General features: G+C 41.5%; 1 protein-coding gene across 1 annotated transcript; it reads left to right on the forward strand.

Moving 5' to 3' along the window:
• Nucleotides 1–1,358: 1,358 nt before the first annotated feature.
• Nucleotides 1,359–13,558, forward strand: LOC132106091 (gastrula zinc finger protein XlCGF8.2DB-like). Its single transcript, XM_059511720.1, has 3 exons — nt 1,359–1,392; nt 1,870–2,002; nt 11,629–13,558. Exons 2-3 carry the CDS (start codon nt 1,918–1,920, stop codon nt 12,663–12,665), a joined length of 1,122 nt encoding a protein of 373 aa, XP_059367703.1. The 5' UTR covers nt 1,359–1,392; nt 1,870–1,917; the 3' UTR covers nt 12,666–13,558.
• The last annotated feature ends 1,579 nt before the right edge of the window (nt 13,559–15,137 follow it).

The following is a 15,137-nucleotide window of genomic DNA, read 5'->3' on the forward strand; positions in this document are numbered from 1 at the left end:
GTTCCTGGTGGGCCACAACACTGCAGAGTTTAGCTTCAATTGTAATTGAGCACACCTCAGTCAAGTTCTTCAATACTTAGGTAGGTTTGCAGCAGGTTGGAGCTGAACTATGCAAGACTGTGACCCTCAAGGAGCTGAAACCATTGGTTTCTCCCAATTTGGCCATTGTTGATTTCTCTTCTACTGTTGCTTTTAAGTGGGTGTTAACTTGTATTTATCTCTTTTCACCCAAGATCTGAAAGAAGAGAGTGAAGAACAGAATGAAATACAAGATAAAAATCCTTTTAAGGAACATGATTTCATAACTGGACAAAAATCTTATAGTTGCTCACATATTGCAAAGACTTTTAAACGAGAAAGAGCTCAAAATACTGGAACTATATGTCATTTCACCTGCCAACGATGTGAAAAGAGTCTTGATCAACAAGGAAAACTTCAAGTCCACATGGGAATTCACACTGAAGAGAAGCCTTACACCTGCAAACTGTGTGGAAACCGTTTCCCTAATAATGGAAACCTTAAAAGGCACATGATGGTTCACACTGGTGAGAAGCCTTTACCTGCCCTCAATTTGGAAAGAGATATTGAGATAAAAACAATCTTAATGATCACATAAGAATTCACACTGGAGAGAAACCTTTCACCTGTCAACAGTGTGGAAAGAGTTTCATTCAAAAAAGATACCTTAAAAGCCACATGACAGTTCACACAAGAGAGAAGCCTTTAAACATTTAAATATTGTGGTTAAATGTGATTTTGTTGCTTAAATACACAGCTTTCATGCATTACTAACATTTTCCCTGAAGATAGAGCAGTATAACTTTTAAAGTTTAATCGTTATTTTCAAATGAAGTGAATGTCTCAAGATAACATAGGCGTAGATTGTGAAATCAATCATCAGCATTTATCAGAATCAGAATGAGCTTTATTGCCAGGTATGTTTACACATACGAGGAATTTGTTTTCGTGACAGAAGCTCCGCAGTACAACAGAATGACAACGACAGAACATAAAACACATAATAAAGAATATAAAAATATATAAAAAAAGTAGATAAGGAATGACAATATACAAATTGACAATTGTAGGCAGGTATATTACAAAAAGCAGTTATGTATGTACATGTATATTATGTGCATATTATTGAGAACATTAAGAAAGTACAAACATCAATTTTACCATACATTGAATAGTTGGCTATACAAACATACCCTTGCTACTTATGACATAAGTGGTTTTATGGACTCAAGTGGACTCATGGTTTTGATATATTTGTTTACTAATGTAAAATTATATTAGTTTAGCGTCTAGGCAAAACTTTTATTTTGGAGTGGCGTTATGACGTCATTAGGCTGCAGCGCGCTACCGCGTCTGTGACTCGGCTGATAAAAGGTGTGTGCTTTAATCTTTTTAAAGCGTTTAAATCAGTCAAACTTATTTGGAGAATTGTACGTAGAACTGTGCTTATCCTTACCTTAGTAAAGTGGTTATTTTGTGTGAGTAAAGCGCATTTCGCTCAATGTATCTGAATCGGTTTATCTTCTCACGAGTTCAGTCTCTTCAGAAAGTAGTGATGGAGAGCAGTTCGAAACGGCCAACTGAATCAATTTAGTCGTAAAATGATTCATTGATTCGAATCTGCGCTCGCTGACGACACACTGCTGCTCAAAATACAAACACAAACGTGTCATGAATCAGTAAATGAATTTGATTTGTGTTTTTTTATAAATAACATTTTAAGGACACTTATTTATTTTAGTATTTTTTTTGTCCTTAATTGAGTTACTGAACTAGGGAGCTGATTGAGAAGCACCCAAAGACTTATCTTGAATTTTTTTTTTTCTTTCTGTTAATTATTCTCTTAAACAGGAAAGAAAGTGTCTAAACAGACAGAAAAACTCTTTGATTGATCCAAAGATGGCGTTTATTAAAGAGGAGAGTAAAGACATGACGATTGAAGAAACATTCAGAGTCAAACATCAAGAAACTGAGGAACAAACAGGTTGGTTTATTAAAATATACAGATCTACAGATATGAATTTTTTTTTAAAGAATATCATGCAAGTATAGTAATTAATGTAATTTGTATAATATTAAACCAGCAAAATAAATGATTATATTCTGTTATGCAACTGTATCAAAAAAATACAATTTTATATACAAGTCATAAAATGTGAAAAATCAACAACTTTAGTATTTTTATTTTCTCAAAAGCGCTCACTGTTCTAGAACATGATTGTTTCCAGGTAGAAGAAAACTTCAAAAAACATAAAATAAAGCTTGCTATAGTTAGTAGTTACTGCTGCACGCTGCCTTGATTTGTTCTTGATTTTAAAGAGCTTTAGAGAACAGATAACATCACCATTGAGTTTATAATAACAGAGTGGGTTCACCGCAGGTTCCTTCGAGATTTATCTGTGGGGTTTTATAATAAGGCTTTTCAACTTACTTAAAAAAATAACTAGTTAAGCTTAACTTTTTGTTGTACGATGTAAACTGCACACGCGTCATTAAAATGAATCGACTCCAGAGGGTTAAAGAGGCAAACAGACACAGGAATTGCTTGTAATACCAAGTTTTAGACACTGTTCAAATAAGTACAAGCTAGAAAAGTAATAAAGATAATATTTTTTTTTGTTATTTTGTTTTTACAGTGAAGCCAAGTTCAAAAGAGATGAGTTTTCAGGTGTCGCTTAAAAATTGTCAGGGATTCAGCATTCCAGAAAGGGGTGGGAAGATCATTCCACCAGCCAGGAATAGTGAATGAGAATGTTCTGGAAAATGATTTTGAGCCTCTCTGTGATGGTACCATGAGGTTCGCTCACTAACAGATCTCAGACCTCTGGAGGGGATGTAGATTCGTAATAGTGAGTGGAAGTAGGCGGGTGCTGAACCTGTGGCTGTTGTATATGCAAGCATCAATGTCTTGAACTTGATGCGAGCCGCAACCGGTAGCCAGTGCAAGGAGATAAAGAGAGGTGTAATATGGGCTCTTTTGGATTTGTTGAATACTAGTCGTGCCACTGCATTTTGAATCATTTGTAGAGGTTTTAATGCATTGTGAAGAGCGTTGCGGTAATCCAGCCTAGCAATGACAAGGGCCTGGACAAGAAGTTGTGCAGCATGCTCCATTAGAAAGGGCTGTATCTTTCTGATGCAGTGCAATGCAAACCTGCAAGATTGAGCAGTCTTTGCATCTGGCCTTTGAAGGTCAGCTGATCATCAAATGTTACACCAAGATTTCTGATCAAAGTTGATGGGGAAATTGCAGAAGAGCCTAGCTGAATGGAAAAATCCACTGCCAGAACTGTAGATGGCAGGTTTGATGAAGCTGGCACATCATTGAGCGAAACAAGTGATTAAGAAGACTGCGCGTGCTGACTGAACTGCTGTGAAGAGAGAGATGAACACTGAGCCGAGCCAGATAATGACTCGTTCACGAGTCAAGAACCGGTTGCATCGGTTGTCGGATCACCAGTAGTTCTTTCTGACAGTTTGATTCAGTAAACCAGTTGAAGAAAACAGTTCACCGGTTCTTTTGCGCTCGACGTAATGGCGTCATTGGCGTTGACTGCAAGCCTTCGGTTTACTGGGCTCATAACATTAGCACAGAATCAGTTCAGAATCATGCGCAGTATCATCAGCTCCTCGGTTCTCGAAACGGACACGTCTGACAGAAACGGTTCTTGACCACTGATCTATAATATAAGTTATATATATAGATCAGTGTTCTTGACTCGTGAACGAGTCAGTCTGTTGTTCGTTGTCTGGCTCGGCTCGGTGTTCATCTTCAGTTCTCTCTTCACAGTAGTTCAGTCAGTGTACTGTTTGAGTAAATGAATTACTCCGGGATATTGGTTTGTTTGAACTCAGAGGGAGTGTCAGCCACATTTAAAAAGTTAACAGCTTAACTAATTTGTGGATTAATGCGTATTGGAGACGCGAACCGTTTAAAACGATTCAGTTCAATTTGGTGAACTGTTTAAAAAAGATCCGTTTACATCGAATGATTCGTTCGCGAACCGGATATCACAAACTGCTTTGTTTGGAAGAGAAAACAATGCTGAATAAAGTCGTAGTTTTTGCTATTTTTGGACCAAAATGTATTTTCGATGCTTTAAAAAATTCTAACTGACCCTCTGATGTCACATGGTCTACTTTGATGATGTTTTGGACAGTATGGACAGTATACCGTACACATAGCTTCAATGGAGGGACTGAGACTTCTCCGACTAAATCTAAAATATCTTAAACTGTGTTCCAAAAATAAACGGAGATCTTACGGGTTTGAAACAACATGAAGGTAAGTTATTAATGACATAATTTTGCAAATTGGTCGAAGTAACCCTTTAATCTGTTTTTTTATGTTTACAAAAAGTTACAGTCAAAGGAATTGTGATTGTCCTTTAGGTTAATCATTTGAAATAGTAAAAACAGTATGTTCAAACTTTTGACTACTTTCTTTAATAACTACAAAACACAATACTTTTACTTTCAGTACTTGAGTAGTAAATTTTCAAATAGACTACTTGCAATACTTAAGTACAAAAAATTTTGAATACTTTAGTACTTCTACTTAAGTGTGGTGCTTAAAGAGCACTTCAACTTCTACTCAAGTCACTTTTTTGATAGAGCATTTGTACTTTTACTCAAGTCTGGGTCTCTAGTACTTTATACATCTCTGACGCTTACATATAATTAGCTGAGGTATGGTATGCGTATTTGGCGTGCTGTCCGGGGAAGGGCTCCGAGCTCAGGAATGGCCCGAACCTAGAGTACCCCCCCTTCCCCGTCTATTTATAAAGTGAACTTAAAGTGAGGAGATGGGGTGGAGGAGGGATGCTGATAAACCGTCAATGGATAGAGGGAAGTCAGCGATATTTATACTATGGGATTGATTACTTGATTATGGTCCACCTGTGTTGATTAGGCTAAGTATCTGACGCGCTCCTCCCGAATCTTATTAATAAAATTTCATTTCACTAGTTCACGCTTACATATAATTAGCTGAGGTATGGTATGCGTATTTGGCGTGCTGTCCGGGGAAGGGCTCCGAGCTCGGGAATGCCCGAACCTAGAGTACCCCCCCAAAAAGCAAATGTACAAGAGGACAGCCGCCAGTTTAAAGAATGCCCCCCCAAAAAAGCATAGAGTACTGGCGGGGGCTGATTTGGTTTCCTGAGAAGTCGTCTCGTTGGCAGGCTGGAAGGGCCTACGTACTCCAGAGGGAGCGACTTGGGCGTTGGGAGAGTAGGCCCTACCGGCTGCAGCTAGTGAACTACGTAGTTGTTGGCGCCCGGTCGGTAAGTCTCGAGCCGATGCTCAACTGGAGCTTGTGGCGTTGGAACGGTGAGCCCTACCGGCCGATGAGGAGGAGCAGCGTGGTTGTGGTGCCCGACCGGGAGGACCCGAGTTGCCTCGACCGGAATAGGTCACGGTGTCGGCGTACGGGCCCTGCTGGCTGATAGCCCCTGCTATTCAGTGGGTGAAGGGCCTAATGCTGACCGAGAGGGCCCATGAAGCCTCCGACTGGAGATTGAGACTCAGAATGACGGACGTCTGGGTCCTCTCGGTTTGGCAGATAAAAAGCTTTGGGCTGGCCGACAAGGAGGACTCTGGCAACATCCGAAGGGAGATCCCGACTCACGGAATCGGATGGATGAGACTCGCTTGCGGCCGGCAAGCATAGGCCCGACCGGGAGAACTCTCGCCAGACGTCTGAAGGGAGCACACGCATCAGACGGGTAAGCCTTGCCGGACGGGGAGAGTGGAAAGGAAAACCCGACTGGGAGGACTCTCGCGGCATCCGATGGGGCATTTAACTCAGAACATCGAACGGGTAAGCCTCGCCAGGTGGGGTTAAAAGATGTGAGGGTAGCTGAGGGCAGCTGAGAGTTGTTGGGGTTTTTTTTTTTTTTGCAGGATTTGGCGAGAGGACGAGACTCGTAGCGTCGGACGGTTAAGCCTCGCCTACCGTCAAATGGAAAGGTAAGTTGCGTGGCCGAGAGACTGTTACCGACGTCCGAAGGGAGCACACGCATCGGACGGGTAAGCCTCGCCGACCGTAGAGTGGAAACGTAAAGCAAGTCTGTCCAGGAGGCTCTCGCCAGCATCCGAAGGGAGCACGCGCATCGAATGGGTAAGCCTCGCTGACCATAGAAAAGGAAAAGGTAAGGTTGTCTAACCGGGAGGCTCTCGCCGGCGTCCGAAGGGAGCACTCGCATCGAACGGGTAAGCCTCTCCGGATGTGGGACAGAAAAGGTAACGATAGGTGGCCAGGAGGCTCTTGCCAGCATCCAACGGGGACTTCCTGTTCCCCAAAACAACTGGGTGAGCCTCACAGGCCGTAGGATGGAAAAGGTAAGTTTTTGTGGTCGTTAGGCTGTCTTCGGCGTCTTATGGGAGTTTGCTACTCACGGCAAGAGACGGGTAAGCCTTGACGACCGTAGGAAGGAGGGAGGGTTTATTTGTGTGTTTGATACCTGCGGCATCGAACGGCTTGCTTGTAGGTTTTGTAACCTAAACCACGTGGAATGGTCGTGGTTGGCTGGCCAGGAGGCTCTCGCCAGCGTCCGATGGGAGCACTCGCATCGAACGGGTGAGCCTCGCTGGCCAAGGATGGAAAAGGTAAGGTTGTCTAGCCGGGAGGCTCTGACCGACGTCCGATAGGAGCTTAGCTCCAGGAATCGAACGGGTAAACCTCTCTGGCTGAAGGACGGAAAAGGTTGTCCAGCTGGGAGGCTCTTACCTTCGGCCAACAGGAGCTTAGCTCCCGGAATCGAACGGTTAAGCCTCGCTGGCCAAAGGACGGAAAAGGTAAGATTGTCTAGCCGGGAAGCTCTCACCTACATCCAATGGGAGCCTTGACTCCATGCATTGGATGGGTAAACCTCTCCGTACGTAAGACAGAATGGCAAAAGGGTAGCCGGGGGCTTTCACCTATGTCCGAAGGGAGTGTGAGCTCCTGGCAACGAACAGGTAAGCCTTGCTGGCCGCAGAATGGAAAAGGTGAGGTTGTCTGGCCGGGAGGCTCTCGTCAGCATCCGATGGGAGCTCGAGCTCCTGGCATCGAAGAAAGAAGCCTTGCCGGCCATAAGATAGAAAAAGGTAAGGTTATCTGGTTATCGTCGCTGGTGGTCGGATGGAAAGTCCCAGATTGCTTAAGCGGGAAAGCATCTGACAGGAGTTTAATACTCATGATGTCATACGAGTAAGCTTTGCTGATAGTTGAACGGAGAAGGCTAAGGTTGGCTCAACCGGGAGCACTCTTGCAGCGCCTGACAGGGAGTTCGATACTAAGGAGGATTTGGTTGTCTACGAGGGTAGACGCTGTGAGGCTTACTTGAATAATTGTTTAGCGAATCCAATAAGCTGCTTCCGATAATGAGTCCGAAAAATTTTGGTGCAGTCGTTGTATTCGAAATTAAGCGTGCAAAAATAAATTGAATGTTAATGGATGTGAAAAATAAAATTGGATGTGAAAAATAAATTGTTCCTGTGCCAGTGTACCCCAAATAGGTGCCATGTATCGGCGATGTGGTCGTTGTCGAATTGTCATATTGTCAGCACATGAGATCGATGGTACATATCGACGATGTAATCGTGCATGGTTGGAGTAAGAGAAAGATTCTTTATACTTGTCTGAGCTTACTATTTGCCATTTTAACCATGCAGGTGCACGAAAGAGCCTATGGAATCACCAATAATCGAAAAAATATATTTTTTCGGACGTGCTGATAAACTGGCATAAAAATATAAAATACTATATTTAAAACTGCTAGTTCATGTAGTCGGCACTACTGTCATCTCGCTTGTCCTGTGAATTTATTTATTTATTTATTTTAATTTTTTTACGATAGTAGATTCCTATCTATTTTAAAAGTCCTGGATTTTAAAGTCCAACGATTTAACCCTAATATGGACGTAAACAAATGCCTTAAATATAAGGTATTCAAAAACCGGTAAGAGAACCGGGGAGCTCCTTTAAAATATGGCACGTATCGGATTTACCTGTTAAAGTACGATGGAATACCTTATATCTGCTAACGATGCATGTCTATTTGTGGATGGAGACTTCTTTGCCACCTACAGGCTCACATCATCCTTTGAGAGCACGGGCGAGCGTGAAGTGCAGTGCTGTGATGGGATAACGGAGCGGTTTGATAGCCGAATTATGGTAGGCTGCCTAAAAATTATAAAAAATAAAAAAAAACGTGGATTGGAGATTGAATGTTATTAGGTGGATATGGGCCTAATATCATCTTGGCTATTGTCGATACATGATGCTATCACCGCAACCTAGGATGCATGGTATACCTATAAGCGGAGGTAATGTGTTTTTTTTTTTTTTTTTCTAGTGAACAGACGCTGCTGCGGCAGCGGGGAGATACGGGAAAGGCTCCTGCGGGAGCAGACAGAAAAAAAAAAAAAAAGGGTTAATGACATTTGATGGAGCAAGCTAAAAATGAATGGGTAGCCTACTGTGTCACCAGCTCAGCAATTGGTTGCCTGATTTGACAATTCTTCAAGCCTTGTCCACATTATTATGTTCCTGATGTTCCTGTTGGAAAAGCATCTTTCCTCTCATTTGGCCTCCGGGCTCTTTAGACGGTCTCCCGAGTGGATACGTTTGGAAAACGCTGTTTTCACGTTGTAGTATGGACTGTGGAAACAGAGGCTTTTGGAAACGATGAAGCATGTTTAGTCTTGTATGACGTTGTACCGAAAGACATGATTACAGCAGTAACGTTAACCCCTTACCAGTCACCCCCCATTTTTGGCATGGAGACAGAAATTACGTACCCAAGATAAAGATGTTTCTGCTCATGATTCTTTCTGACTAGATCCATGATCAACATTTGTCCATGAGCTAACACTTCGGCGTTTACCATTCGGGAATAGGAATCGTTTTCCTGACATAACTACTAATCAACTGTCACTGAAATGATATTTTATCGAAATATTGGTCAAATATCAAAGCCAAAGTCTTTAGACTTTCAATTGATGCAGGGTTTATCCAGATCAAGTAAGAGAGTGATGTTTAATGTGCTGTGAAAGTGAAACGATAATAAACTGGGGCCGTTGGCGATGCTTGCAAGCAAATGGGTTAATAGCAGTTATGTGCTATTCGCTTCCAAGTGGTTTCTAAAGATATTTACTTGCCAGTTTTTTCGTATTATGGTCCTTAAAGTCCCCTTGAAACGGAAGTTGCAAACGACTTTTCTCCAGTGTTGTGACGTATTCCCGAGAGAAACGGAATAATACATGAGGAAAATAGTGGGCGTGGCTTATTTTCCAACTAGCACCTGATTGGATCTAGATAAGTAGGTGTTTAATTGAAAAAATGGAGGCAGATCTAAACGCAAGTTTACGATCGGTTGTTGAGGATTACTCGCCACCTGAATCACCGCAATTTAGTTTTCAGCAGGAGGAGGAGGAAGAAGAACAGGAACACGAGGAGGATCATTTACAAAAATGCACCTCCTCGCCATCTCTCCTTTCACGCGCTGTCAATGCTCGCAAACACACAGGCAGCCTGTCTACTGTCAGTGTCAGTTGGAGGGGCATGGTTACGGATTAAGCAGACACCAAATTCCTCAAGCCTACGTCATCAGTGAAGGTCCTCCAATGCAGAGGGGAGGGGCATTTTCAGATTTTGATTAAAGATTTTTTTTTTTTTGTGGTGTGGATTGGCTCGCATGGATGAATTGTTCAGCACAAAACGATCAATTTAGGCGAACAAAGTAAATATAGTCAATTTTGATTTCATGTGGACTTTAAAAGGCGACAGTTATTTTACTCACACTTGCTATCCTGCGTCGAAACACTAGGGCAGATGCGTTTTAGATTAATTTTGAGTGATCACGCCGGTGAATGGTGAAATAGGTCCCTAAATGATTTGGTCCTACCAGAAAACTTGCATGGAAATTAAAATTTAAAATTAAATTAAGCATTTAGCAGAGACGCTTTTATCCAGAGACTTACAAGCTTTTTTGTTTTTTTGGACTTTATGTCTGTATCATTACCGTGAGGTTTAAACGTGCGCGGTAAGGCGAATGTAATGCCTTTGCTTCGTGGTTAAAAGTGGCATCATCATCCGATGGAACGTTTGTATCTGTAGTCCAAATCCATGCGCAATCCACACTCCAGATCAGCAGGTGGCGGTAATGCACCTTTATGCTGGTTTGCCAAAACACTAGCAGAAGAAGACGGAACTGCGTCATGACGTCGTTTAACAAACTTTAGCTGCGAACCTGCTTTTAGATGCAACACTTTGGATGCCAACTCGCGAAAAAATCCAATGAAGAAAAAGAAGAACCTGTTTTTAGCGTCTTCGCCTGAAAATGTATTGGTTAACGTCGCGCGGTCTGCGCCGCTAGAGGAAGCGGCCTCAAACTGCCACCCGGCCGGAACGCCGGGGTGAAAGGCTGAGCCGCGGTGAGAACTGGGGCTCGGCCCAGGCTGGTTGGCTTCTTTCTGCTGCAATCCAGCGCTCGGGGAGAGGTCGGTCTCGGGCGGCACGATTGTTGTGTCGAGCAAGGCGAGCTCGGAGCTTGCACGGTCTATTGGCCGCGACGTGGGGCTTGGCGAGGAGAGCAGCTGTCACGATGACGCTTAATGCTGCTCAACGGCCGTGTTTGGCTGGGTAGAAATGATCTCGGGTCCGGCAAAAGCAGCAGGTCTTATAAATCCCCTGTGTAGCTCTCTTCGTTGGTACGAAAATTGGGTCTGTGGTAAGGTGACAGACGAAGCGAACCAGCATGCTGATAAACCGTCAATGGATAGAGGGAAGTCAGCGATATTTATACTATGGGATTGATTACTTGATTATGGTCCACCTGTGTTGATTAGGCTAAGTATCTGACGCGCTCCTCCCGAATCTTATTAATAAAATTTAATTTAATCTAAATGTAACTGGTATGGGGCTGGGGGCACAAAGGTAGCAGAATGTAGTTTAAATGTAATGCAGAAATGGTCAGAGATATGTAGGGGTTTTACCAGAAGGTTGTCTGCAATACAATTGCGTGTGTAAATTAAGTCAAGTTGGTTGCCTGATTTGTGCGTGCTTGTAGTGGTAAGTAATTAGAGAGCAAATTAAGCATTCGCCCACTGCTTTGTTTTGCCCACTGATTAACTTTTGTAGCTTGAATAAACATTAAACTATAACCAATTTATAGATTATTAAAAGTATTCTTTATGTGAAGATTAAGTTCACTATATTTAAAAGCCTAATAAAGAAAAAATCATGGCTTTCAATGATACGTTAATGCTGAATGGCTATAATTAATGGTTACATTTGAGGGGAAAATGTGTTTAATATAGACACCAATAAGTGTATTTGTATCAATGACACTGGCCTTCATTAGTAATTGGCTACTTGGTAAAAAGATGCCATTAAATCATATATTTTAAATACACAATCTTTGTTATTTTTGCATTAGTTTGAGATTTTAATGTGAAATTATAACAATATAAGTATATTACAAAAATGTGTGATTACTGTAAATGTACAATTCATTTTTAGTAATCAATGAATTATTATGCATTTTTATAATTGACAACACTTCTGTCTATTGGGTGTCTGTTGCTTTGTGACATTAAACTTGTTTTTGTCTCTTCTCATCTCAGACCTGATGGCGCTGAAAGAGGAGAGTCAAGAACTGAATGAAACCGAAGAGAAATGGCATGATTTCAAACCTGGAGAAAAATTGATTGGTTGCTCACAGAATGAAAATAATTCAACACCAAAAAGAGCTAAAAAAACAAAAACTGCAAACCATAATTCCCAGATGAGAATTCACACTGGAGAGAAACCTTTCACCTGCAAACGGTGTGGAGAGATTTTCAGTCAAAAAGAAAGCCGTAAAGTCCACATGAAAATTCACATTGAAGAGAAACGGTTCATATGCTGTCAGTGTGGAAAGAGTTTTACACGGGAAAGTCACCTTAACACCCACATGAGATATCATACTGGAGAAAGACCATTCACCTGCAAACTGTGTGGGAACAGTTTCACACAAAAAGGACATCTCAAGACTCACATGACAGTACACACTGGAGAGAGACCACACATATGTATTCAGTGTGGAAAGTGTTTTACACAGAAAAAAAACCTTAAGCTTCACATGAGAATTCACACTGGAGAGAAGCCTTACACCTGCAAACTGTGTGGGATGAGTTTCATACGAATCGGAGGTCTTAAGAATCACATGAGAGTTCATACTGGAGTGAAACCTTACACCTGCAAAGAGTGTGGAAAGAGTTTTACACAGAAAAAAAACCTCACTGTCCACATGAGAATTCACACTGGAGAGAGACCGTTCATATGTGTTCTGTGTGGAAAGAGTTTGAAACATAAAGAGAGTCTAAAGTATCACATGAGAATTCATACAAGAGAGAACGGTTTTAAATGTCATCAGTGCGAAAGGAGATTTACAGACACAAATCACCTTCAGGATCATGTTCAAATTCACATCGGAGAAAAACCTTTCATGTGCCATCTCTGTGGAAAGAATTGCTCAAAAGATAACCTGAAGGTTCACTTGAGAGTTCACACAGGAGAGAAACCTTTTACTTGCCCTCAGTGTGGAAAGTGTTTCACAGCAAAAAGGAATCTTAAGATGCATGAGAATTTACACAGGAGAGAGATACATACACATTTCTAAGCAAACGGAAACCTAATTTGCAAACTCATTCTACATTTACATTTATTCATTTAGCTGACGCTTTTATCCAAAGCGACTTACAATTGCTATATATGTCAGAGGTCGCACGCCTCTGGAGCAACTAAGGGTTAAGTGTCTTGCTCAGGGACACATTTGTGTCTCACAGTGAATTTGAACCCGGGTCTCTCACACCAAAGGCATGTGTCTTATCCACTGCGCCAACACCACCCGGTTCTGGTAAGAAGTTGCAGTTTTCCTCAGAGTGACGAGGTTTAAAAAAAAAAAAAGGAACTGATTTTTTGGATTACCCCATTCTCATTTCCTTAGAAAGGCACAGGAACGGTATTACATTAAAAGTAATATTCCAATTTTGAAACTTACAAATCCCCTGAGAATCTTTGTCTTTGTATGAAATCTGAACTCAATTTTAAGGGTATTGCTCCTAGATTTGTTGATTTTAATAGTTCCTCCTATCCAACATTTGAAGACGTCCTGAGAGAAAGACCTCAGAATAGACATTTCAAAAGACACTAAGACAGAGACCCTTCAGGGCATTATGTTGTGTTCCATCAGCTCTAACTTTCAGCTCAATAGTGCCCAAACACCAATGGTGCGAGGACCCTCTTGGAATTGCTTTCTTCATCGTCTTCTTGTTTAAAGGGAATCACATTTTTGAGAGCCTAAACATGCTCCAAAACTTTGCAAACTGGTGGAATTTTACATCTGTTATGTTTCAGAATTGAGAGAGGTAAAATGGCTCGATAGCACCACTTATAAAATTTAAACAAAGCGCTCCCCAGCAACGCTTTACATACGTGTACGAAATTCAGTTCATGCATGTAATGTCCCATCACCTACAATAAAATTATCTTGGAGCGAAGTTGTAAACACAACAGGAAGCCATTTTGAATTTACTCTGATTTTCGTTAAGTTTTGTCCATTTTCAGCCTCCATACTTCAACAATCTCCTCCTACAGCTTTAATTGGATAATCTTCACATTTAGTGAGTGTAATCATAAGTCCTTTGAGATGTTAAATTACAAAGATCTTGAGTTTTTGTCAAAGGGCGTGTCCCTGGCAGCCTGACAAATTTTGATGTTTCGCCATGTCCAATCTGCCCCAAACTTAACACTTTTTATAAGAGTTTTGTTCTGAACACATGTCCATGCCCATATTCCTTTATTGTCATAGCACCACCTACTGGTAACAAAAAGTGACATGTTTAACACTGTTATGGACTCCTTGCAATTAACAAATGCAATTGTAAATAGGCTAGCAACATGCTAGAAACATGTAAAAAAAAAATTGCTTGAAACACTTTAACACGTTAATTTATTAAAGCATGCTATTAAAACAATGAAACAGGAAGTTGCTCAGGCAACTCAGGCATGCAATCTCCAATCTGCCCAAACTTCACATGTTTGGCCTGAACACATCTACATGCTCATATTTGGCTATAGTCATAGCACCACCTACTGGCAACAGGAAGTGACACATTTAACGCTGAGATGCACTGTTATAAGCACAGTGATATATGCCATTATGTGCCAAACATGCTAGAAACATTCAAGCAACACTTACTGAGTGCTAATGCTATTAATGCCATGAAGCAGGAAGTTGTTGTAACTCAGCCGTACAATATCCAATGTGGTCCAAATTTCACACGTTTGATAAGATTCCTGGCCTGAACACAGCTAAAGACCAATATTATTATAATCATAATGCCACCTGCTGACAACAGGAAATGTCTTGTTTTACATTAACTTTAAACATGCAATGTCCAATCTGCCGCCAAGCTTCTTGTGTTTAGTAAGAGTCCTGGCCTGAAAACATCTACAAGCCAATATTCAGGAATAATTTATAGCACCAAGGAAATGCCATGTGTTGGGTGCAAGGGCCCTTTCTATGCTGCATGCAGCTTTAATTCAATATAAACTTGTGCATAAATTGCAATATTCTCATACCAGGTTACATGGTTATATTTTCATTCTATAGCAGGGGAAATCTATTGAAGTTTACTTCACTTTAGAACATTCATTCACGGATTTGCACAGCGTCTTCAGATGGAGACGAAACTTGCTAAGGATTTGCACAGAGACTTTGAATGGTGATTGCAGGGAGGGTGGGAAGCTCACTTTCAGTGCTATCAGGCTAAAGTTAGCATTTTCCAAGTTCTCCTATTACACCTTTAAGGTCAGGAATTGGATACTTGTCAAATGAAAAGTTCGATTCTCGAACCTGTCTCACCCGTAAAGCCCTCTGCATCGCAGGTGATCCCACACACCCGTCACACAGCTTCTTCAGTCTGCTGCCATCAGGAAGGAGACTGCGGAGTCTCCAGGCCAGAACCAGCAGACTGAGGGTCCGCTTCATTCATCAGGCTGTCAGGAAGCTAGCCCCCCAGACCTGTATACACCAATGGTCTAAGAGTAACACAATTTCAATTCTCTGTATGTATGTTCTGTACATGTT

Source organism: Carassius carassius, chromosome 26, assembly GCF_963082965.1.
Source record: "Carassius carassius chromosome 26, fCarCar2.1, whole genome shotgun sequence".
Classification (NCBI taxonomy): Eukaryota; Metazoa; Chordata; class Actinopteri; order Cypriniformes; family Cyprinidae; genus Carassius; species Carassius carassius.